The 24,796-nt window shown below is 48.7% G+C and overlaps 1 protein-coding gene across 1 annotated transcript in view; it reads right to left on the bottom strand.

Moving 5' to 3' along the window:
- FRMPD3 (FERM and PDZ domain containing 3) overlaps nt 1-172 on the bottom strand; it is a 63,051-nt gene extending 62,879 nt beyond the window's left edge. The window contains exon 1 of the mRNA XM_065901290.1: nt 25-172. Coding sequence (XP_065757362.1) covers nt 25-148 — 124 coding nt within the window. The 5' untranslated portion in view covers nt 149-172. The remainder of the gene's footprint in view (nt 1-24) is intronic.
- Nucleotides 173-24,796: the final 24,624 nt, after the last annotated feature.

The following is a 24,796-nucleotide window of genomic DNA, read 5'->3' as shown; positions in this document are numbered from 1 at the left end:
GGGGACACTCTGAGGGACACCTACCTGGCCTCACAGATCGCACCACCACAGGCCTCTCACTGCCAGCCACGAAGCCAAAGCCATATATAGGGTCCCGGTGAATGGTCACTTGTCGCAGCGTCTCTGCTCGCAGCTGCTCACATTCCATATCATTTGCGCTCTCTTCCTGTATCACATGACTGAGGGGAAGGGGAAGACGGGAGCAAAACAAGACGCAAAGGCAACTAAGCCTCAGAAGCAGCTGGGAGGGACGCCGAAAAGGGTGCTGCCCATGGCACCAGGGAGTTCACGCACATCACCTCCTACATCCTCCGGCACCAGCAGAGGTGAGGACTGCCTCATATTTCAGACTGGGGAAAGAAGAGTCTAGAAAGGAGAAGCCGCTTGTCTACAGGGCCAGGGCCAACAGAGGAAATTGGCCTCATGGAGCCTGACATTAGAGTCAGTCCTAAAAAGGACTAACAGCTAGTTAGTTCAAAAGGTTATCACCCATTGAACTGGCTATTAACTCCCTAAGAGAAAGCAGAACCTTGAGGGAAGGGACCACAAGACAGGCAAGGAAGTGGGGAAGGAACGTGAAGTCATTTCAGAATGTGGAGCACCTTCAGGAAGTCCTTGTGTGATCTTAAACTTTAATGTCCCTTAGGTTATATATAAAAATAAACTATTGAGATGCCATATGTAAACAAACGGGCTCACGTGGAGGACCCGCACCTACGCAACCGTGCGTAACGCCAGCTTATTTCAGTTAATGGGATAGCTGGAGAGCGGCTCCCATGGGCAAGAAGGGGAGCTGCCTCCTGTGGCTGCCGGAAGACCCGAACCCAGACGAGCTGGGGGGAGAGAAATCGCTGGCTCAGGACTCGGGGGAGATTATAGATAGCACTCCTGATGCTCACGGCACAACTTACTGAAGCTTAGGAATTACACTGGGACTTTACAGAGGGTCTACGGTAAGGGCCAGGGTGAAGCGTCCTGCAGCCAAGGATGGGTCTGAGCTCACTATCTGAATGAAGAGCCCTAAGGGGTGAGGGCGTGGGGGACCCTGGGCTTTGTGAAGGCACTGTGTGCGGGGGCAAGGGAAGAGGCAAAAAGGGGGACGAATGGCCAGCAGGCAGGAGAGGGCAGGTGGAGGTAGAAGAGAGCGGACCAGACCCAAGAGGCCCAGAGCCTCAGCCCCCTGAATTGGCCTAATAAAAGGGATTGAGTTTCCTAGCCTAGGTGTGTATACTCTCAAAAATTAAGGTTCCAGGCAGTGCCCCTCTGAACAAGATACAGAGGGCCAGGAGCTAATTAATCAAACTAGCGTAAGGCTTGGAAAAGAAGTGGGAGGTTCTGACACTGTGAGAGTGATTGTTGACTAGCGAAGAATACCAAATTCCTCGGGAGCAGGTGGTTATAAGCAATTAGGTCGTTTATCAGGACGCAGATTCGGTAGGTTTAGAGTAATCGCATAAAAGAGAAATTCATAGTCCCGGGCTTGTCCCTCTCACAGAAGAACTCAGGCAGGAAGACGGACTGTGGCTGATCTGAATCCGACCACATCATCTCTGGCTGCGCTCATGCTGGCTTGGGCCCTGTCTGGTGCCCCCTGAGGGAGGCGGAAGGAGCTGCTAAGATGGGGTCAAGCCTGCTGAAGATGAATTCAGAAACTGGCTCCTTCCCTCTCATGCTGGTAAGACAAATGGTCGCTCTTCAACAGAAAGTCACTTGGAAGCTGGAACTTGGCTGGCCGGTGTTCTGGACAGGGACCCTCCCAGGAGGCTCAGTGAGGGTGGCCTCAGGCTGGCACCTCTCTCATTTCTGCTGCCCGTGGCAGGCAGGCAGGCACTTGGCCTTGAAGGGAGCCGGAGAACATCTTCCTGTAGCCGCCATCTTGCCTCACCCCAACAGCTGCTTCCCAAACGAGCCCTTTGCCTCCTGTCATCCGACCTCAACTCACTGGCACTAAAGGGGCCTCTTCTTGGGATGACACCAGCTCATTTCCGCCATGGGCACCAGCCAGGGCAACCTGGACGATGAGAGCCTGTCAGGCTGCACATCCTGGGGCATGGGGAGCAGGGACACTGCAAGGAAGATCCAGGCACCCGTGGGGAGTGCTTGCTACCCTGTCCTGCATGCAGGGCCCCCGGGCCACTGCAGCCTCGGTTTTGCTGCCTTTTTCTTTTTCCAAAGCTGATGACATGCCAGTCTCTACTGGGCCTTGAGGCACCACCAATCCTCATGAAAACAGACACTCCTGGTGCCAGGGGACCCAACAAGCTAAGAGCCTTTTGTGACCCAAGTGTTCTGCTTTCCTGTTTTGACTATGTTAATCCATCAGCAGGTATTTATCGAGGGCCTACTCACACAGTTGGAGCTTTGGGGGGCCCAAGAAGTTACAGATCTCTGCCTTCAAAGATCTTCCAGTCTAGGGCTTCCCTGGTGGCGCAGTGGTTGAGAGTCCGCCTGCCGATGCAGGGGACGCGGGTTCGTGTCCCGCTCCGGGAAGATCCCACATGCTGCGGAGCGGCTGGGCCCGTGAGCCATGGCTGCGGAGCCTGCACGTCCGGAGCCTGTGCTCCGTAACGGGAGAGGCCACAACAGTGAGAGGCCTGCGTACCACACACACACACACAAAGATCTTCCAGTCTAGCAGGGGGCGCGTGGGGAGAGGGGAGAGACAAGTGTACACTGAACAAGAGAATTAGAGTGGTAACTGAGAATAGTATATTAAGTCCATGATTAAGGCTGGCAACACAAATTGTGTGTTCAGAGAAGGGGGTGGAGGACCAGAGAGGGCTCCCAGGAGGAGACGGGAACCGTGCTGGATGGCCAGGAAAGGGCAGTGATGGGAAGAGTGACAAGAGGCTAAGCTCTGTCTGTGGGTGGCCCCCATCTCCCCACAAGGGACCCGGCTATTTCTCCCACAGTCACAGGCATGTCTCCAGGTGCGACTGGAGCACATTCGTCCCTGGCTTGTCCCTAACAGAGCTGGACTACCTGTCCCTAATTGGATCCTTCCCCAATTCTGCAAGCAGCCATTTTTTCACACTGTCTGGGCCTTCCCAGCTTCTGTGGTCAGGGAAGAAATACCTCCTTTAACTGACCAGAAGGCCATTTTGCAATGCAAATGGAAGCTGTCACTGCCCTCATGGGGTTTGCATCTTTCAGTGTCTGTGGCTCAGTCCCTCTGAAATTTGCTGAGTGCCTAGAGACTTGGGAGTGACACTGAAGTCAAGCAGTGACGGATGACGGGAGCTCAGCTGTCCACGGGTCACGTGACTGCCATCCTGGGGGAAATACGCACTTCGAAAGATGCTTGGCTTCTGCCTTCTGGTCCCTTCGAACAGGGCAACCCTGAACAAAACTATGAAGCAGCCAAAGCTTATGGTCCTCTCTCCCCACCCTCTGCCCAGCTTTGTTTCTGGGATCTGCTATTTTCTTCTGTTTGCCCCAAAGCACGCAGTGCCTTCAATCTGTCTCTTTCCTACCCAAGGCCCCCAGAGGTGTCCCTTCACCCTGCGCCAGGCTTGCCCTCTCTAGTCAGTGACCCGGGTAAAGGTCTAGCCTTTTATCTTCTGCCAAATGATAACAACACCTTATAGCCATGTGTTTTTTTTTTCATTTTTACACCCATTACCTCATCAGAAAAATGGTGCTTTCACATCCATTATGGCCTCACACTTGCTAACTGTCCTGCCAAATAGGCTAGGTCTCTGATCCTCCTCCAGCCCAGACTCCAAGGTGGAGGCCAATGAGGGCCTCGGCTAGAGCCAAATTTCTTGGACAGGGCCCGCAATCCCAGCACCCACACCCACACCCACTCAGGGTCCTGGACCCTCTGGCTATTCAGTCTCCATCGCAGGGTTGGCCCAACCCTGCAGCCAAAGCTCTCCACATCCTGGCTGAGTCTGGACGGCCACATCTTAATTCATCTGTCTCTGATCCCAGTCACTCAGTGTCATTGGGAGAATGAAATGACATCATAGTTACAGAAACACTTTGGAAGGCTTAATGTATCACGTAGATGTAGAGGTGGCAATGTTACTGGTAGCATCATTCAGGGTGACTGAAGGGGTAGAGGACGGGAGCTGAAGATAAACTTCACCCACTTCCTACAATCCAGGCCCTTCCCCCATCAACTCCTTGCCTCTAAGTGGCAGCCCCATGATATGCTCTGCCCCCTCGTTTTCCAGGGAACTGTCCCAACGATTAGACGACCTGCCTCCCTGTGGACACCCTGACTCCAGTTCTTCTCGGGGCTAAATTCATCTCCCCATCACTGTCCAAAGAGGGACTGGTGGCTGGAGCTCATGCTGACAACTGTTGCTAGGCAGGATGTGGCTGAAGGACAGGTGAACTGAGAAGAAGATGGATTGATTCTCAGCTGCTGCTCTCTCCCCTGCACTTTTCGGCAGGAAGCTGTTACATTTCTAACAGCTAAACTCCTAGGCATCAGCTTTTAGTTCCTCATCCCTCCTTGCCTTTGGCTCCTTTTTCTTTACATTTGGTTAGCTCCTTGGGGAGTCTTGTCACTCCCCTTGCAACTGGCAGGCAATGGAGTCACAGGAGTCTGACTCTCCTGGAAGCTCCAGAGATCCCGCATGGCAGCTGGGACCCCAGGAGATGCCATCTCCTCCTTGTGGCAGGGATGGGAGCTCCTTCCCTGGGACTGTGAAGGAGCTTCTCTGGGTGTCGCCTCACTAGGACCTTGAACACTAACCCTTCTTCTGCTAAAAGAGCCCTCACTTGGGCTCCTTACTCTAGCAGAGCAGCTCAGCCTTGAGTGTGTATATGCACCACATAGGGTATTGCTACAGTAATTCTGATACAGTAGGTCTGGAGTTAGGTCTAATTTTCTAGCAAATTCCAGGGTGGTGCCCAGGATGCTTGTTCATGGACCACACTTTACAATGCTATTCTCAGACGATGAGAGGGCCACAATTACGTGGGAAGGATGAGGTGCTTTCATTCTGTTGGATTACAGCACTGAAGTTAAAACACAGATGCTGAGAGGGTAGACAGCAGAAGCAAAAAGAACTACAATCCTGCAGCCTGTGGAACGAAAACCACATTCACAGGATGATAGACGAAATGAAAAGGCAGAGGACTATGTAGCAGATGAAGGAACAAGATAAAACCTCAGAAAAACAACTAAATGAAGTGGAGATAGGCAACCATCCAGAAAAAGAGTTCACAATAATGATAGTGAAGATGATCGAGGACCTCGGAAAAAGAATGGAGGCAAAGATCGAGAAAATGCAAGAAATGTTTAACAAAGACCTAGAAGAATTAAAGAACAAACAGAGATGAGCAATACAATAACTGAAATGAAAACGACACTAGAAGGAATCAATAGCAGAATAACTGAGGCAGAAGAACGGATAAGTGACCTGGAAGACAGAATGCTGGAATTCACTGCTGCAGAACTGAGTAAAGAAAAAAGAATGAAAAGAAATGAAAACAGCCTAAGAGACCTCTGGGACAACATTAAACGCAACAATATTTGCATTACAGGGGTCCCAGAAGGTGAAGAGAGAGAGAAAGGACCAGAGAAAATATTTCAAGAGATTATAGTCGAAAACTTCCCTAACATGGGAAAGGAAATAGCCACCCAAGTCCAGGAAGCACAGAGAGTCCCAGGCAGGATAAACCCAAGGAGAAACACACCAAGACACATAATAATCAAATTGACAAAAATTAAAGTCAAAGAAAAATTATGAAAAGCAGCAATGGAAAAATGACAAATAACACACAAGGGACTCCCCATAAGGTTAACACCTGATCTTTCAGCAGAAACTCTGCAAGCCAGAAGGGAGTGGCGGGACATACTTAAAGTGATGAAGGAGAAAAACCTACAACCCAGATTACTCTACCCGGCAAGGACCTCATGCAGATTCTATGGAGAAATCAAAAGCTTTACAGACAAGCAAAAGCTAAGAGAATTCAGCACCGCCAAACCAGCTCTACAACAAATGCTAAAGGAACTTCTCTAAGCGGGAAACACAAGAGAAGAAAAGGACTTACAAAAACAAACCCAAAACAATTAAGAAAATAGTACTAGGGACATACATATCAATAATTACCTTAAATGTGAAAGGATTAAATGCTCCAACCAAAAGACACAGACTGGCTGAATGGATACAAAAACAAGACCCATATATATGCTGCCTACAAGAGACCTACTTCAGACCTAGGGACACATACAGACTGAAAGTGAGGGGATGGAAAAAGATATGCCATGCAAATGGAAATCAAAAGAAAGCTGGAGTAGCAATCCTCATATCAGATAAAACAGACTTTAAAATAAAGAATGTTACAAGAGACAAGGAAGGACACTACATAATGATCAAGGGTTCAATCCAAGAAGAAGAAGATATAACATTTATAAATATATATGCACCCAACATAGGAGCACCTCAATACATAAGGCAAAACTAACAGCTATAAAAGAGTAAATCTACAGTAACACAATAATAGTGGGGGACTTTAACACCTCACTTACACCAATGCAAAGATCATCCAGACAGAAAATTAATAAGGAAACACAAGCGTTAAATGACACAACAGACCACATAGATTTAATTGCTATTTATAGGACATTCCATCCGAAAACAGCAGATTACACTTTCTTCTCACGTGCACATGGAACATTCTCCAGGATAGATCACATCTGGGTCACAAATCAAGCCTCGGTAATTTTAAGAAAATTGAAATCATATCAAGCATCTTTTCTGACCACAATGCTATGAGATTAAAAATCAATTACAGGGAAAACAAAAACATAAAAAACACAAACACATGGAGGCTAAACAATACGTTACAACATAACCAAGAGATCACTGAAGAAATCAAAGAGGAAATCAAAAAACACCTAGAAGCAAATGACAATGAAACCACGATGACCCGAAACCTATGGGATGCAGCAAAACCAGTTCTAAGAGGGAAGTTTCTAGCAATACAATCCCACCTCAAGAAACAAGAAACAACTCAAATAACCTAACCTTACACCTAAAGGAACAAGAGAAAGAAGAACAAACAAAACCCATAGCAGAAGGAAAGAAATCATAAAGATCAGAGCAGAAATAAATGAAATAGAAACAGAAAACAATAGCAAAGATCAATAAAACTAAAAGAGGGTTCTTTGAGAAGATAAACAAAATTGATAAACCTTTAGCCAGATTCATCAAGAAAAAGAGGGAGAGGACTCAAATCAATAAAATTAGAAATGAAAAAGGAGAAGTTACAACAGACACTGCAGAAATACAAAGCATCCTAAGAGACTACTACAAGCAACTCTATGCCAAAAAAACGGACAACCTGGAAGAAATGGACAAATTCTTAGAAAGGTATAACCTTCCAAGACCGAACCAGGAAGAAATAGAAAATATGAACAGACCAATAAAAAGTAATGAAATTGAAACTGTGCTTAAAAATCTTCCAACAAACAAAAGCCCAGGACCAGATGGCTTCACAGGTGAATTCTATCAAACATTTAGAGAAGAGCTAACACCCATCCTTCTCAAACTCTTCCAAAAAATTGCAGAGGAAGGAACACTCCCAAACTCATTCTACGAGGCCACCATCACCCTGATACCAAAACCAGACAAAGATACTACAAAAAAAGAAAATTACTGACCAATATCACTGATGAATATAGATGCAACAATCCTCAGCAAAATACCAGCAAACAGAATCCAGCACATTAAAAGGATCATACACCATGATCAAGTGGGATTGATCCCAGGGATGCAAGGATTCTTCAATATACACAAATCAATCAATGTGATACAACATATTAACAAACTGAAGAATAAAAACCATATGATCATCTCAATAGATGCAGAAAAACCTTTTGACCAAATGCAACACCCATTTATGATAAAAACTCTTCAGAAAGTGGGCACAGAGGGAGCCTCCCTCCACATAATAAAGCCCATATATGACAAACCCACAGCAAACATCGTTCTCAATGGTGATAAACTGAAAGCATTTCCTCTAAGCTCAGGAACAAGACAAGGATGTCCACTCTTGCCACTATTATTCAACATAGTTTTGGAAGTCTTAGCCACGGCAACCAGAGAAGAAATAAAAGGAATCCAAATTGGAAAAGACGAAGTAAAACTGTCACTGTTGGCAGATGACATGATACTATACATAGAGAATCCTAAAGATGCCACCAGAAAACTATTAGAGCTAATCAGTGAATTTGGTAAAGCTGAAGGATGCAAAATTAATGCACAGAAATCTCTTGCATTCCTATACACTAACAACGAAAAATCAGAAAGAGAAATTAAGGAAACAATCCCATTCACCATTGCAACAAAAAGAATAAAACACCTAGGAATAAACCTACCTAAGGAGGTAAAAGACCTGTACTCAGAAAACTATAAGACACTGATAAAAGAAATCAAAGATGACACAAACAGATGGAGAGATAAACCACGTTCCTGGATTGGAAGAATCAATATTGTGAAAATGACTATACTACCCAAAGCATTCTACAGATTCATTGCAATCTCTATCAAATCACCAACGGCATTTTTTACAGAACTAGAACAAAAATCTTAAAATTTGTGTGGAGACACAAAAGACCCCGAATAGCCAAAGCAATCTTGAGGGAAATCAAAGGAGCTGAAGGAATCAGTCTCTCTCACTTCAGACTATACTACAAAGCTACAGTAATCAAGACAACATTGTACTGGCACAAAAACAGAAATACAGATCAATGGAACAGGATAGAAAGCCCAGAGATAAACCCACGCACCTATGGTCAACTAATCTATGACAAAGGAGGCAAGGATATACAATGGAGAAAAGACAGTCTCTTCAATAAGTGGTGCTGGGAGACTGGACAGCTACATGTAAAAGAATGAAATTGGAACGCTCCCTAACACCATATACAAAAATAAACTCAAAATCGATTAGAGACCTAAATGTAAGACCGGGCACTATAAAAGTCTTAGAGGAAAACATAGGCAGAACACTCTATGACATAAATCACAGCAAGATCCTTTTTGACCCACCTCCTAGAGTAAGGGAAAGAAAAACAAAAATGAACAAATGGGACCTAATGAAACTTCAAAGCTTTTGCACAGCAAAGGAAATTATAAACAAGACGCAAAGACAACCCTCAGAATGGGAGAAAATATTTGCAAAGAATCAACGGACAAAAGATAAATCTCCAAAATATATAAACAGCTCATGCAGCTCCATATTTAAAAAACAAACAACCCAATCAAAAAATGGGCAGAAGACCTAAATAGACATTTCTCCAAAGAAGACATACAGATGGCCAAGAAGCACATGAAAAGCTGCTCAACATCACTAATTATTAGAGAAATGCAAATCAAAACTACAAGAGGTATCATCTCACACCAGTTAGAATGGGCATCATCAGAAAATCTACAAACAACAAATGCTGGAGAGGGTGTGGAGAAAAGGGAACCCTCTTGCACTGTTGGTGGGAATGTAAATTGATACAGCCACTATGGAGAACAGTATGGAGGTTCCTTAAAAAGCCAAAAACAGAACTACCATATGACCCAGCAATCCCACTACTGGGCATATACCCAGAGAAAACCATAATTCAAAAAGACACATGCACCCCAATGTTCATTGCAGCACCATTTACAATAGCCAGGTCATGGAAACAACCTAAATGCCCATCGACAGACGAATGGATAAAGAAGATGTGGTACATATATACAATACAATATTACTCAGCCATAAAAAAGGAACGAAATTGGGTCATTTGTAGAGACGTGGATGGACCTAGAGACTGTCATACAGAGTGAAGTAAGTCAGAAAGAGAAAAACAAATATCGTATATTAACACATACATGTGGAAGCTAGAAAAATGGTACAGATGAACTGGTTTGCAAGCCAGAAATAGAGACACAGATGTAGAGAACAAATGTATGGACACCAAGGGGAGAAAGCGGGGGTGGTGGTGGTGGTGGTATGAATTGGGAGATTGGGATTGACATACATACACTTATATGTATAAAATAGATAACTAATAAGTACCTGCTGTATATTAAATTAAACTAAATTCAATTTAAAGAAAAAAGAAAACACAAATGCTGTCTTGGAGAAAGAATACATAAAGCCATGCAAACAAAGAACTCATTGCCTGAGTCAGAAAAGGAAAGAACAGGGAGGGCTCTAAAAGTATATGAAATAAGAAAAGTAAGGTTGCATTAGGGAAAAGGAGAGACAGATCTGGAGAGATGGCGCACCGTTTAGCCTTACTGAAGAGTTTGGTCATCAAAAGAACAGCCTGAGGACACACAACATCTGGGAGTAAGTTGAGGAAGATGCTGAGAGAGCACAGTACTGAAAACAACAGCTGCCATTCACTGAGGACTCGCAATGTGCCAGGTACGGTGCACATACTGCCTCGATCCAGCCTCACGACAACCCCCCAAGTAGGAGATATTATCGCCATTTTACAGATGCAGAAACTGAGAATTTGTGAAGAGAGATTAAGTTAAACTTGCTCTGGAACACCCAGCTGTATACACTGTAGTGGAGCTACAATGTCACCCCAGGTCCGTCCAAATCCAGAGCCAATTTTCCCACATGATTTTGGCCAAGAACCCGTGGGCTAAGTAGAAGGCAATGAGTAGACGCGGGGGAAGAGTCAGCAGACCGCTCCTCTGCCAGTGAACGGAGGGCCACGCCAGTGCTCTCTGTCAGAGCAGCCTGCCTTGAAGCCACCACAGTAGAAGGGGCATTATCAGAGACTCCAGCCGCAGAACTGACTTCCTACCTGCCTGTGACTCCACCTTCCCATACGGGAGACTCAGCCCAGCGGGCCTCACATGCCTGTTAACTTCGGTCAACACCAAAGAGAAGTCCACTCGACTCTGGTCATCCCTCAGAACCCAAGGATTCTCATCCCCGTAGGGGTCTGTTCATCCCCTAATGCCACACTTCTCTTCTCTTCAAACCCTTCCGCTGTGCCCTCAGGAACTCTTGGTCAACAGCAACCCCCACTATATCTTTCATTTACTCTCTGAAAGTGCACTTTCACCTTCTTTCTCAATGGAAGCCTGGTCTATTCCTTGAGGACATCATTTGCCCGCCAGCCCTCTCAAGCGGAAGCTGGATTATTTTCCCTCTCAAATCTCAAGACCTTCAGGGCCTGTGGCGGGCGGAAGTAGGTGCAGGTGCCTCCTTGCTTGCCAGTGCCATTCCTCCTCCTTCCTCTGCCAAAAATCCTGCTCCCTTGAGGAACATGCCTGCCGCCCACCTCTACCACTCTATCTCCCTCCCCACTGCTGTCTATGATATCCTGGGTGGTCCCCACAACTCACTGAGGACTTCAGTTCCTAGTCACATGGGATCTTCCCCTCTGCTCTTTTTATTTTATTTTATTTTTGGCCACACTGTGCCGCTAGCAGGATCTTAGTTCCCTGACCAGGGATCGAACCTGTGCCCGCAGCACTGAAAGCGCCGAATCCTAACCACTGGACCGCCAGGGAATCCCCTAACTTTTTCTTTCATTGTGGGAAAATGTACACAACATAAAATCTACCATTTTCACCATTTTTTAAGCACACAGTTTAAGTGGCGTCAAGTACATTCATATTGCTGTGCAACCATCACCACCATCTGTCTCTGGAACTTCGTCATCCTCCCAAACTGAAATTCTGTATCCATCAAACACTGATGCCCAATTCCGCTCTCCCCACTGTCGCTGGCAACCACCATTCTATCTTTCTGGCTCCATGAATTTGACTACTCTAGGAACCTCGTGTAAGTGGAACCATACAACATTAGTCCTTTCCTAACTGGCTGATTTCACTTAGGCTAGTGTCATCAACGTTCATGCATGTTGTAGCATGAATCAGAATCCCCTTCCCTTTTAAGTTCGAGTAATATTCCATTGTATATGTGTACCACATTTTAGTCATCTGTCAATGGACACGGGTTGTTTCCAACTTTTGACCATTGTGAATAATGCTGCTGTGAACATGGGTGTACAAATATGAGTCCCTGCTTTCGCTTCTTTTGGGTATATACCCAGAAGGGAAATTGTTGGATCATGTGGTAATTCTATGTTTAATTTTTTGAGGAATTGACATACTGTTTTCTACAGTGACTGTACCACTTACATTCTTTAATAAATGTATTTATTTGTTTATTTATTTATTTTTGGCTGCGTTGGGTCTTTGCTGCATGCGGGCTTTCTCTAGTTGTGGTGAGCGGGGGCTACTCTTCGTTGATGTGCGCGGGCTTCTCATTGCAGTGGCTTCTCTTGTTGCGGAGCATGGGCTCTAGGCGCAAGGGCTCAGCAGTTGTGGCACGCGGGCTTAGCGGTTGTGGCGCATGGACTTAGTTGCATGTGGGATCTTCCCGGACGAGGGCTTGAACCCGTGTCCCCTGCATCGGCAGGCGGATTCTTAACCACTGCGCCACCAGGGAAGTCCCCCATTTTACGTTCTTAACAGCAATGCACAAGGATTCCAATTTCTTCACATCCCTGACATACTTCTTACTTTCTATCTTTTTAATATTAAACATTTTTTTGATAATAGCCACCCTAAAGGGTGTGCCCACCCCAACTCTCGATACCACCATTGGTGAATTCAACATCCACAGGGTGATGAAGAGGCCTCCAAAAACTGCTTCCTCTACCTTCACTCAGTCACTCGCTCCATCATTACACTTAGATTTGGGGTCGTCATCAGATACTCGACCACCTCCCCAATCTCCCTTGCCAACATCCCACTCTGTATTCCCCATCTATCCTGCCAGTGTACCTCTGCAGGGACTCCCACTGCAGGACTAATCGAGATCACCTATTCACTTGTTATTCCCTTCCTTGGAAATCTGTTCCTCCATTCTTTGCAGAGCGAACTCTTCATTCACCCTTCAGGTCTCAGCTTAAATGTCATCTCCTCAGAGAGGCCTCCCTAAGCACTTGCCCCTAGTTATTCACTTTCTGCTCTCCTTCTTATTGTCACTTCCCTTCATGTTCACATCATTCTTTTGCAAACACCTTCAACTTCCTTACTTCCTCTTCCTCTGCTATTCTCCCCTTGCAAACTCCACTCCTCAATAAACTCAACCATATGCATTATCCATGCCTGTATCCAAGTAGCTAAAGGCAGCTGGAGAAAAACCACACACTTGAGTAGATGGCTTTCACTTTGTACCCATGGTCTCAAACCTGGTATGGGCTCTCAATGCTATCTGGCCACTATTTTCTCACTCTCTCAGATGACTCTTTCATAGCTCCTCCTCTCTCCTAGATCTTCCTTCCCCACCTCCCCATTTGTCCCAACAAGTCTCAGCTGATGACCTCATTCCATATGTTACTGAGAAAACAGAAGCCATCAAATGAGAGCTCCTTTATCTTACCACCACCAAATCTACACACCACCCTGTCTGCACCTGTCCCTGTGTTTTCTTTTTCCCCTTCTACTAAAATGGAGGATCTTTCTTTTCTCCTATCAATGGCAGATCTCTTCAGTTATGCTCTGGTGCCATAGAGGGTACTCTTAACTTCTCAAGGATTTTACTCCTTTGGGCATTCACTCTCTTCCCTAAGTCATCAATCTCTTTACCTCTCCAGAATCGTGCTAGCACACTGATGGAAACCATCCATCCTTAAGAAAACTAACAGAAACCACCTGGCTCCACTCCACAATCCCCTTACACTGCCCCACTTCCTGCCCCCCTTCATGGCAAAATTGCTCAAGAGTTTTCTACACATATTTTCTCCACGTCTTCGTCTCCCACTTGCTCCTCAAGCCACTCTAATCTGGCTCCCACATCTTTCAATTCCACCGAGTCACTCTTGTTAAGGTCACCAATGGCCTCCATGGTTATCTCTCAGTCCTCAGCTTACTCAGCCTCTAACCAGCTTTGGACACAGTTGACCACTCCCTCCTTCTTGGGACACTCTCCTCCCTTGGCTTCTGTGATTGCTTCCTGACACCCAATTACCCTTCTGCCCACTTTTTCTTAGTCTCCTTTGTGGGTTTCTCCTCCTCCACTTAATCACTGGATACTGTGGTTCTTCTCAACTCGGTCACAGGCCTGCTCTTCTCTCTCTACTCTCTTTCCCAGGTGACCTCATCGGTCCCCTAGCTTGAAATACAATCTATCTATGCGCAGACAACTCCCAAATTTCCAATTCTACCCACACCTCTTCTGTGAGCTCCCAAACTCCTACATTCCAATGATCTACTCTGACATCTCTGCTGCCATGTCTCACCGGAATCACAAATTTAACATGTCCAAAACTGAACTCTTGATTCTTTTTCCCCCCTCAAGCCCAGGCCTCCCTCAGCCCTCCTCATCTTAGTACATGGCACCATCACCTCTTCAATGACTCAAGCCAGAAACCTCAGAGTCATTCTTGAGTTCTGTCTCTCCCTTTCCCTCACCCCCCACCTCTAACCCTTCAGTAAGTCCTTGCAGCTGTTCTTTCAGAATCTGACCAACTCTCTCCATCTCCATGGCTGTCACCCAGTTCAAGCCACCATCATCTCTCCCCTGGATTGCTGCAGTAGCCTCCTTCCTGGTCTCCCTCTGTAGCCACTGCTGCCCCCTTTTAAGCCTGGTCACTACAGATATTGCAAAACCCCGAATCAGATCCCGTCACTCCCCTGCCTAACACCCTGTAGACGTTTCCCACTGCGAGTGAAGAAAATCCAAAGTCCTTTGCCGTGGCCTACGAGGCCCTGTTGTGCTCTCTTCCTTGCCAAACTTCTCTTATGCTACTCGTACTCTTGCCTAGGACAATCTGGCCCCACTGGCCTCCTTTCAGTTTCTGAACACATCAAGTTCTATGCTACCTCGAGGTCTTCCCACTTCATACTCCTTTTTCCTGGAAAGCTCTCTCCCCGTTCTTCACGTGGCTCATCTTTCATCCTTCAGGTCTCCATGTAAATATCACCTCCTCACAGAGGTCTTCCCTGAGAACTCTGCCCCTTGATATTCCTAACACTGCAACCTAATCTGTTTCCTTTGTGAGACTCACCAGGCTCTGTAATTATAGATTCATTTCTGTGATTATTTGGCTGTAAACCCTGTAAGAGTATTGACTATGTCTCTTTTGTTCAACAGAGTATCTCTGCCACCTAGTATGTACCTGGCACATAGTGGGTGCTACAATAAATATTTTCTTTTTATTTATTTTTGGCCGTGCCGCACGGCATGCGGGAATCTTAGTTCCCCCACGCTGGAAGAGTGGAGTCTTAACCGCTGGACGGCCAGGGAAGTTCCAATTTTTTTTTTTTTGCCGTACCGCACGGCATGTGGAACTTCCCAGACCAGGGATCGAACCCATGCCCCCTGCAATGGAAGCATGGAGTCTTAACCACGGGACCACCGGGGAAGTCCCATATTTTCTAAATGGCTTGATGGATGCACGGGTAGGAGTGATTTTGAGGTATATGGATTAGAATCCTCTGGCCATTCCATGCAATCCATTATCAAATGCCTACTGGTTCTGCCTCAGCCTGTGAAAGCTAGGTTTCTAGTTGGGGACTCTGGTCCACGGGAGAAACCCTTCAACATCTCTGCCCAAAGACAAAAATAGGGAGAGAATGGAGTAAAAGGAAGAGTACAGCACAGGAGGGCTACAGTCTAAGAAGAAGTGGGAGCCAGAATGCCTCCAGTCCTTTTAGGAGTACCAGGGTGGGAAATCTAACGGCTACTCCTCCCCAAGGAAGGAATGTTTCTTCAAAGAGCAAACAACTCCTCTTTCGGGATGGCCAGAGGCCCAGAGGGTGGGCAGGATGACTTTGGATAGATAGTCTTTTCCCTTCCTGGGAGCCTCTGGGTAGACAATTCGATTACTTTCCCAGGGCTGCCTCCTGGGCTTTTCTCCTTTTCCTCCAGGTTTTCATGGCCCTGCGACTTCCTCCTTAGCTGAGCCTGGAGAGGGATCTTCCGGAAAACCTGCTGGCGTCTGGATTCGTTTTCTGGTTGTCCGAGCAGTTGCTTTTCCCTTGAGGGCTGGAATGGAGGCACCTATCACCTGTTCTACCAGGTCACAAGGGAGCAGGTAGAGAGACCAAAGCCATTTGTCCTTCCACAAATAACGGAGACTGGAGTCACCTCACAAAAGACCGACCCCATGAGGCTTCTGAGAGGACACTGCAGAGGACCCTCTTAACAGCCGACCCCTCCCCTCCCTACTTCTCCCCCTCAGGGGCTACACATCCAATAGACTCAAACGTGTTGTCTAATAGGCCCAGACACGCTCCTAAACCCTCCGTGCTGGGGCTGCCAGCCCAGTGACAGATGTGAGGGCTGTGCCAGATGTGAGGCTCATGCTATATGGCAGCGTGGGTCACCAGGTCTGAAGCTGCTGACACTGAGCTGTGGCGGAGTTAGTGCCTGCATTATAGACCCCAGTCACCTGTCACTGGCAGAGGCAGTGAGGGGGACTGGAGCAACGAAACACTCACGGGAGCTTGAAGGAGTGGTCGTGTCACTCCAAGGGGCTCTGGGCACCCCGCCTCCACCCTCCACGTACCACACCAAGTATTTCTAAAGTAGGCAGAGACAGAGATTGACCGAGCCAGAGGGGGAGAGGTGAGGACAGGAAGGGAAGACGGCTGAGCAGGAGAGGGGGCCAGACAGAGCCAGGAGGGAGGGGAGAGGCGAGATGAAGCAGAGAAACCCAGACAGAAGCGCAGAAATGAGACAAGAGGAGGGCCTTGGAGACAGTGAAGGAGAAAGGACAGGCCTGGAGAAGGCAAGCCTGGCAGAGAAACTGTGCCCGCCGACTCTCATTTGCCTTAGCTTTTTTTGGCGGCCCAGTCCTGTGCCTCGCCTGCTCTCAAAATGCCCTCGAGCTGTCCCCAGCTCTGCCCTCAGGCTCCGGCAGTGGGCCACGCAGTAATGAGAGCCTTCTGGTATAGGACTCCGGGCGATCAAGCTCTTTGGGGAAGGGCACTGCTATTCTGCCACACTGACAGCAGGACGGCACCCGCCCCATTTCACGGCTGGGGATGTGGCGAGCGAGGGGCAAATCCGAAATAGCCTGAGGAAGAGGACCCAGGACACCGTCTCAGCTTGGGCCAATTCCCCAGCCACCAGAGGCTGTATTTTTCTTGCAAAAGAGAATGAGATCAAGAGGAGAAAAGGGGAAGGGGAGAGAATTCCAGAAGGTGAGAGGGAATGGTCATGATGGGAAAAGTGGAGTTGGCAGGGAAGGGAGCAGTAGGTCTGAATTCTTCCCCTCAGTGAGCACATCTCTCCGAGGCCAGGCTGGGCTGCAGAGCTCTGGCACAGAGCGCTAAGCCGGCAGAGGGTCCCTGGCCACCCAGATCTTTCTCTCTTTTCAGATCCTAGCCTCTAGTCTGCCCAGGGCTGAACTGTAAACAAGGTTTGGAGGCCAGACAGGGGGAGCAGGTGTGGACAGGAGCTGCTGGGAGCATCCCAACAAGTAGCTTTCCCCAGCAGCCAAAGACCCAGGGCTCAAACAGCGGCCCTCTGGGGGCTGCTTGGCAGGCGCCGGCTGCACGGGGTTCCAGGCAAAGCCTCCTGAAGCCAAACGAGGGCCTACTCAGTGGGCTGGCTGTGCCATCTCCCTCCTCTCTGTGAGGCTGCCAGGCAGCGATGGGCCGGGCCGCCAGCCTGGGAGGCTCCAACCCCTGACTCTGGTCAAACAGCTGGAGAATCTCAGAGTTGCCGGGGACTTGGGAAGTTATTGATTTCGCCCTTATCCACTCTCTGCGGATTTCCAGAAGCAGCAGGCCAAGGCTTTCTGGAGGACTGCAGCTGGGGATTACAGGAGGGGTCAGATTTGGGCCTGTAGAGAGGGAGGGCACGGAGAACTGGCCCAGAGTCAGATGGGGCGGGGGCGTGGCTGGAGGCACGAAGAGGACAGCCCGAGTGGAAAAGGGGTGCTGGGGAGAGGTGGACTGGGGGAGCAAGTAGCTGGAGCTGACGCAGGGAGACAGCGAGCAAGTAAACCTTCTCCTCGCTCCCTCTCTCATGTCTGGCTCTGCTGGGGCATAAGGTCCCCTCCCCAGTGCCCCCTCGGGGCAAGCCAGCCTAGTCGTAGCTGGACAGAGAAAGGCACATCCTTCCCACTGCTTTGCCTAGATGGCCCATCTTCCCCCTCCTTGCCTGAGATGATGCAGGTGGTATGTGAAGCCCAGGCACCATGCCTAGCAGGCACCAGGCAAACCTCTTGTGAGGGAGCAAACCGAGCAAGGCCCGACTTCCGCCCTGTGTACCAGCCTCAAGCTCTGTCCATTGAGTCAGGGGGAGGGGGGACAGGGCAGAAATCAGGCCAAGAAGCAACTTAACAAAAGAGGCTATGTGAGCTCAATAACAAAAAAACAAACAACCCAATCCAAAAATGGGCAGAAGACCTAAATAGACATTTTTCCAAAGAAGATATACAGAATGCCAACAAACACATGAAAGAATGCTCAACATCATTAATCATTAGAGAAATGCAAATCAAAACTACAATGAGATATCACCTCACACCAGTCAGAATGGCCATCATCAAAAAATCTAGAAACAATAAATGCTGGAGAGGGTGTGGAGAAAAGGGAACCTTCTCACACTGTTGTTGGGAATGTAAATTGATACAGCCACTATGGAGAACAGTGTGGAGTTTCCTTAAAAAACTAAAAATAGAACTACCATACGACCCAGCAATCCCACTACTGGGCATACACCCTGAGAAAACCATAGTTCAAAAAGAGTCATGTACCACAATATTCATTGCAGCTCTATTTATAATAGCCAGGACGTGGAAGCAACCTAAGTGTCCATCGACAGACGAATGGATAAAGAAGATGTGGCACATATATACAATGGAATATTACTCAGCCATAAAAAGAAACGAAATTGAGTTATTTGTAGTGAGGTGGATAGATCTAGAGTCTGTCATACAGAGTGAAGTAAGTCAGAAAGAAAGAGACAAATACCGTATGCTAACACATATATATGGAATTTAAGGGAAAAAAATGTCATGAAGAACCTAGGGGTAAGACAGGAATAAAGACGCAGACCTACTGGAGAACGGACTTGAGGATATGGGGAGGGGGAAGGGTGAGCTTTGACAGGGCGAGAGAGAGTCATGGACATATACACACTAACAAACGTAGTAAGGTAGATAGATAGCTAGGGGGAAGCAGCCGCAAGGCACAGGGATATTAGCACGGTGCTTTGTGACAGCCTGGAGGGGTGGGATAGGGAGGGTGGGAGGGAGGGAGACGCAAGAGGGAAGAGATATGGGAATATATGTATATGTATAACTGATTCACTTTGTTATAAAGCAGAAACTAACACACCATTGTAAAGCAATTATACCCCAATAAAGATGTTAAAAAAAAAAAAAAAAGAGGCTATGTGAGCAGAGGCCTGGTAAACTCATGTCACCCCGTTTGGAGATGTCCAGAGATGCCAACTACAGCCTCAGGGCAACGAGACACCTTTTATTCTGCCTAATTGCATCTTCCTGCTGAGAGGGAGGAAGGAATTAGAAGGTCTTTCCTAAAGCACAGGGAAGATCCTATGGTATCAGAAAAGGGGGAGCAAGGTCGGTGAACCCTCCGCCTAAGGACAAAAGTGAAGGGCAAGAGCAGGTGCTGATTTTCTAGCACCAAACACTCTGCACCTCTTTCATGTCATTAGTTGGGTCCCCCTGTCAGTTTCGAGGATGTGAGTAGCAGTAAAACTGCAAACCTCAAAGGGCTTGTAGGCTTGTCTTTGGGTGAAGGTGGTAAGGTGACTACGCCATATTCTGCAACCAGGCTTGGGGAAGATAGAATCCTAGGGAATCCCAAGAACCCACAGGCTACGTACTTGGCAACACAGATTCAATGATGGACCCCAGACTCAATTCAGTAATTCTGGTTTTCACTAGAAAACCAGACCCAGACACTGCAGAAAGACCCCAAAAGGGTAAAGAAAAATGCCTACTTTTTTTTCACCTAACCCTCAGTTACCCAGAACGTGCTACTAACCAGAAAAGCCCTTCCCCAAGCATTCAGGTTTTGGCATTACGGTGTATTTGTATTTTTTCAGTGATTAAAATCCACAGAACTGGGACTCTCTGTTACAGAATAATGCCAGCTCTGCTCCCACCTGCCTTCTTGTAAGGGGAATAATAGCAGAGTCCCTTGCTGTGAGTCAGGGACTCCCTCCACCGGCTCTTAGATAGCATTCATTCATATACACAACGAAAATGTACTGAGCACCTACTATGTGCCAGGTACAGCGCCAGGCACTGAAGAGAAACTAGGGCCAGTCTTTCCCCTCAGGGAGGTTGCAGTCTGAGGTGGGGGCAGGTATGTCAATAGACAGATAAAAAATCATGTGTCACCTGGAACCACAGGGGTCAGCAGAAGATGTTATGGGAGTAAAGAGAAGGGCCATTGCCCCCTCCCCACGACTCCCACCAGATCCCAGCACCACCCCAAGCTGAGTGGTGAAAGTGAACAGGAGTCCAGCAGATGGACAAGGCAGAGAAGGGCATTCCAGGAAAGGAGAAGATTCAGTAAAGAGGGAAACCTCTAGGTATTTAAGCCACTGTAATTAAAATAAGTCATTGAGAAAATGCAGGCAAAACTGAAGTGAATCTGTAATTTCTAGCCACAGGAATGAGGGCAGAGGACTAGGGCTACCCAGCGGCCCCTTTCGTGCAGCCTTCTGACATGATGCACTGAACTCAGGAGAGGCCACAGAGACAACCAGGGACACAGCCCAGCACTGGACTACCAGCCACACATCCCATGCACCACCCAAAAGCTACACGTGGAAGACCCCCATCTCATGGGAGGGGGCAGGAGGGGTGGACCGCCGGCAGATACACTGAAGTTCAGCCATAGTAATGGAGACCAAAGCCACGAAGCTCACACGCTGTTATGTCCACACCGAAGAGGGTCTGTGGAAGCCAGCTCTGTGAATGGGTCAGGGCTAACGGTGGGAAATTACAAACATCCCCACTGCGGGGCCAGACGTGCCTCAGGAAGAGCCCCTCGGAACCTGGCCACATTCTGTTCAGTTCACAGGGGCCATCCTGGGGGAAGGAGGGACAAAAATCAATAGGAATAGCAATACTTCTACACAAGTGTCTTCTGCAGTCTCTGCTACTGAAGTCCTGGCCGAAAGAGAAGCCCCCTCTCCCTCTGCAGGAGGTGGGAAGATGGCTTTGCTCAGCATTGCAAATAAGTTTCTAAAAATGTTTCAGAAAATAATTCCTAACAGTGGTACTCAGATAGAGCCATAATGTTGGATTAACAGCTCCAAGCCAGCAGACCAGACACTTGTCCAATTAATAAAACTTATAAAGCAGAACAACTTATTGATGCTACAGGCACAGCACTTAGTGCAACGACAAAACCCAAATCCACGCAGAACACTCCATGTTCTTTAGGAAGCCCTTTCTCCACCAACCTGTACAATCCTTTCTTCAGTGCAAACAGGGGGCTGGGGAATGGAGGGAACAGTGCAGGGCTCTGGACAACTGGCGGAGGACGAGATGGCTCAAGGAGTTGGCACAAATCTGCCAAAGGTGAGATCTAATCTGGACTTTGGAGGCAGAGGATCTGGGCTGGAATCCGAACTCTGTGGCAAGTTACTTAACCTCTTGAGCCTCAGTTCCCTCATCTACAAAATGGGGTTCACGATAGTACCTATTTCAAAGTACCTACATGAAGATTAAATGTACAAAGTAAGTGTTGAATCACTAGAGGCTATTAGCAATCACGATTATCATTGTTATGTTTAGGTACTAATAGGATCTGCTGTCCTGTTACAGTCCACTTGGTTTGCCTCTCTCCACAGAATGTAATGAGGATGATTTGAAAATTGGTTCACATCTCTTTGGACCTTGCGCCCTGACTTCAGATCTACAGAATAAATAAGCTGCACTGTGGGGAAAACAAAGCCTGTGTTATTACTTCTTTAAAGTCAAATTCTCACCCTATTTCTAGTGGATAACAGTCGGGGTGCAGACGTAAGAAGTGGGGGTGTGGAACACGGTGGGGGGGAAGCCCAGCTCTGCTTCTCGCCAGCTGTGGGACCTTGGGCTTGTCCACCCCTCGATTTCCACCACCTCAATCTCCTCATCTGTAAAATGGGGGAAATATCGGGTTCTACCTCACAGAGTTGTTGTGAAGATTCAACACACGTAAAGCACTTACAGCAACTGTGCCGGGTACACAGAAAGCACCGAGTGAATGCCAGCTACAGTTCTGACTGTACACGAATTCTCATTACTACCTAAAGAGGTCAGCACGATGCTTGGCACACAGTAACAGTAGCTATTAGGATCATCAGGACTCTTGGAACAGATGAGAATCTGGGGGGCGGGGGTGGGAAGCATAAGGGAGATCTGGGTCTTCTCTAAGAATGGGACTCTGTGACTTTGGATAAACTCACCTTTGTGATCTCAGACACCACCGTCCCCCCCACCCTAGAATTTTACACAGCTCAGGAAAAGAAAGTGACAGGTTCGGGCCTGCATATTCCCACCTGCCAAGCTTTTACAAATAATGCATCACCTTGTCGGGCCGGCGGTCTTGTTTCTCAGCGCCGAGATGCTTCGTGAACGCTGAGGCCACGCGAGGGCAGGCCAGCCAGGGTGCGCAGGCCCTGGGGAAGCTGCGCCTAGAAGCCCCCGCACTTCTGACGTCGGGCTCCCGCGGGGGTGCGGAGCTTCGGGACAGGGCTCCTGCGGGGAGGGCGGGGCTCGAGTCCCCCAGGGTTCGCCCCTGCCCCCGCCGGCGTGTGCCTCTCGGCTTCTAGCTCTCCTCCCGCCTCGCCACCGCCACTTTCAGAGGAAAACTTTCCGCTCACGCCGCCACTTTTCCACGGGCGTCCAAACCCTCGGCCCCGCGCATCTTGTCTTCCAATCTCCTCGCGGGTGGCGCCGCGATGGGGCACGCGGGTGGCCTGTCAACCCGAACGGCTCCTTAGGGACTGGCGGTGGGGTGCTGGCGGATGGTGGGGAGGAGGGATGTCGGCTCCGGACGCGCCAACTCCGTCCACGGTCCATCGACTGCGGGAGCCCAGCGGGCGCGCACCCGGGACGAGGGACCCATGCCAGCGCCGCCCGGAGTCGCTGTGTGGGGCTGGCGAGGACCCCAGCACCCGGCTGCCGACCCCCCAACCCCACACACCCCGGCCTCATCAGCTGGGCGCCCCGCTTTCTGGTCCTTTCCCAGGCGATCCCAAACCCGGCTGCGCGGAGCGCGGTACTTACTGTCGAGGCCCCCTGCGGGCCGGGGCTGGGCGGCTGCCCTGCCCGGGGAACCCTCTGGCCACCCTCTGGCCGTCTCCCCCTCGCGCTGCCCCGGGCTGTGCCCAGTGCCGACGGTAGCGGCAGCGGCGTCTGTAGGAAGAGAGAGATCACGCCTGCCTTAGAAACCCAGCCCCTGCTGTGACCAGAATCTTAAAGAAGGAGGCGACTGGCTCGGCCCCAGAGCCGCGGCTGAGCTGAGGTGGCGAACTAGCGAGGCAGCTGGTAAATACAGCGTCTGCTGCCTCTCGCCCGCCCCCCGCCCGCAATCCGCCGCGGAGAAGCTCCCCCCTCATCCTTTACCCTGGACAGGCCCCCGCAGGGGAGCCGGCGAGGGGGGGCTCCAACTACAGTGACGTGCGGATAGTCCAGCTGCCACTGGGTGAGCACTTACTAAGCGCCGGGCACTGTGCTTTCCATCCATTTTCTCACCTCAGCACCCTCCCCATTGTACAGAAAATAAAACCGAGGCTCAGGGGAGCAAAGGAAATAGACCCAAATGCAGGAGCTGGTAATGAGTGGTGTGGGAGAGATCGGAAACCCGAAGGGTCGCAAATTCAACGCTGCCTGCCTCAAAAGCCACTCTGTGCTACTGCAAAGCAATTATTTGAATACCCGGCTCTCCACCTCCTGTTCCCCCATTTTCCTGCCAGGACTAGGGACAGGTGGCAACTCCAGGCCAGTCTGCTGGTGGAGGTGGGGTAGGGGCCCTGGGAGGTAGGATCCTGACTGCAGTGCCTGGTGCCATGGAGCGGTCATCCCTTTTTAACCTCAGACAATTCACCTACTACGTGCCAGGCCTTGTGGAAGACAGAAAACGGTCTAGGAGGTAATCTCGGCCCAGGTGTGATCCAGGAGACAGGCAGTGAGCCTGTGAGGTGTGGGTTATGCTAGAAGGGTCAAAGGTGGCGGGTGCAGAGGCCCTAAAGGAGCAAGTAACCAGTGTCCTCAGACACCCACCGCAGAACCTTGGGGAACCGCTGGCGGGGATCACACCACCCACTCCTCTTTAAAGGATGAGTGGAAGGCAGCCTTGTTGGGAGACTGAGCCCCGTGGCTTCTCTCTGGGAGCTACCCTGCCATGGCAGTGAGATCTGTGAAATGGGAAAGATCTCTTACTCCTTCCTTCCTGGTCAACATGATGAAATAACACCGAATTCCTGCCCTTGTATTCTGATCATAAAAAAGAGAGCAGTTTTAGAACTTGTATTCCTCCCTGCCTTGCCCCTGCTTGTCCACTCAGTCACTCATTTGGCAAATGTGTATTAGCATCTACTGCGTGTCAGGTACCACGGTAGGTGCTGGGCACCTCCACAGTTCTATGGGGGAGTCTACGTGGGAGGTGGAAGGCACACAGGGCTGGCAGTTAGGAAACACATTTTAAGTCCTAGTTCTTTGACTAAATAGCTGTGTGACCCTGGGTGAGTCACGTATCCTTTCGGGACCTCAGTTTTCTTGTTGGTCAGACAGGGATAATAACACCTTCCCATCCTATTTCACAGGGGTGTTTTGAGACTCAATGGAGACGATGGATGTGAAGGAGCTTTGAAAAGTATAAAGCCACTAGACAAATGTCAG

The sequence above is a fragment of the Phocoena phocoena genome, chromosome X, assembly GCF_963924675.1.
Source record: "Phocoena phocoena chromosome X, mPhoPho1.1, whole genome shotgun sequence".
Classification (NCBI taxonomy): Eukaryota; Metazoa; Chordata; class Mammalia; order Artiodactyla; family Phocoenidae; genus Phocoena; species Phocoena phocoena.
Note: the sequence above shows the minus strand (reverse complement) of the source record. Positions and strands in the feature narration are given on the sequence as shown.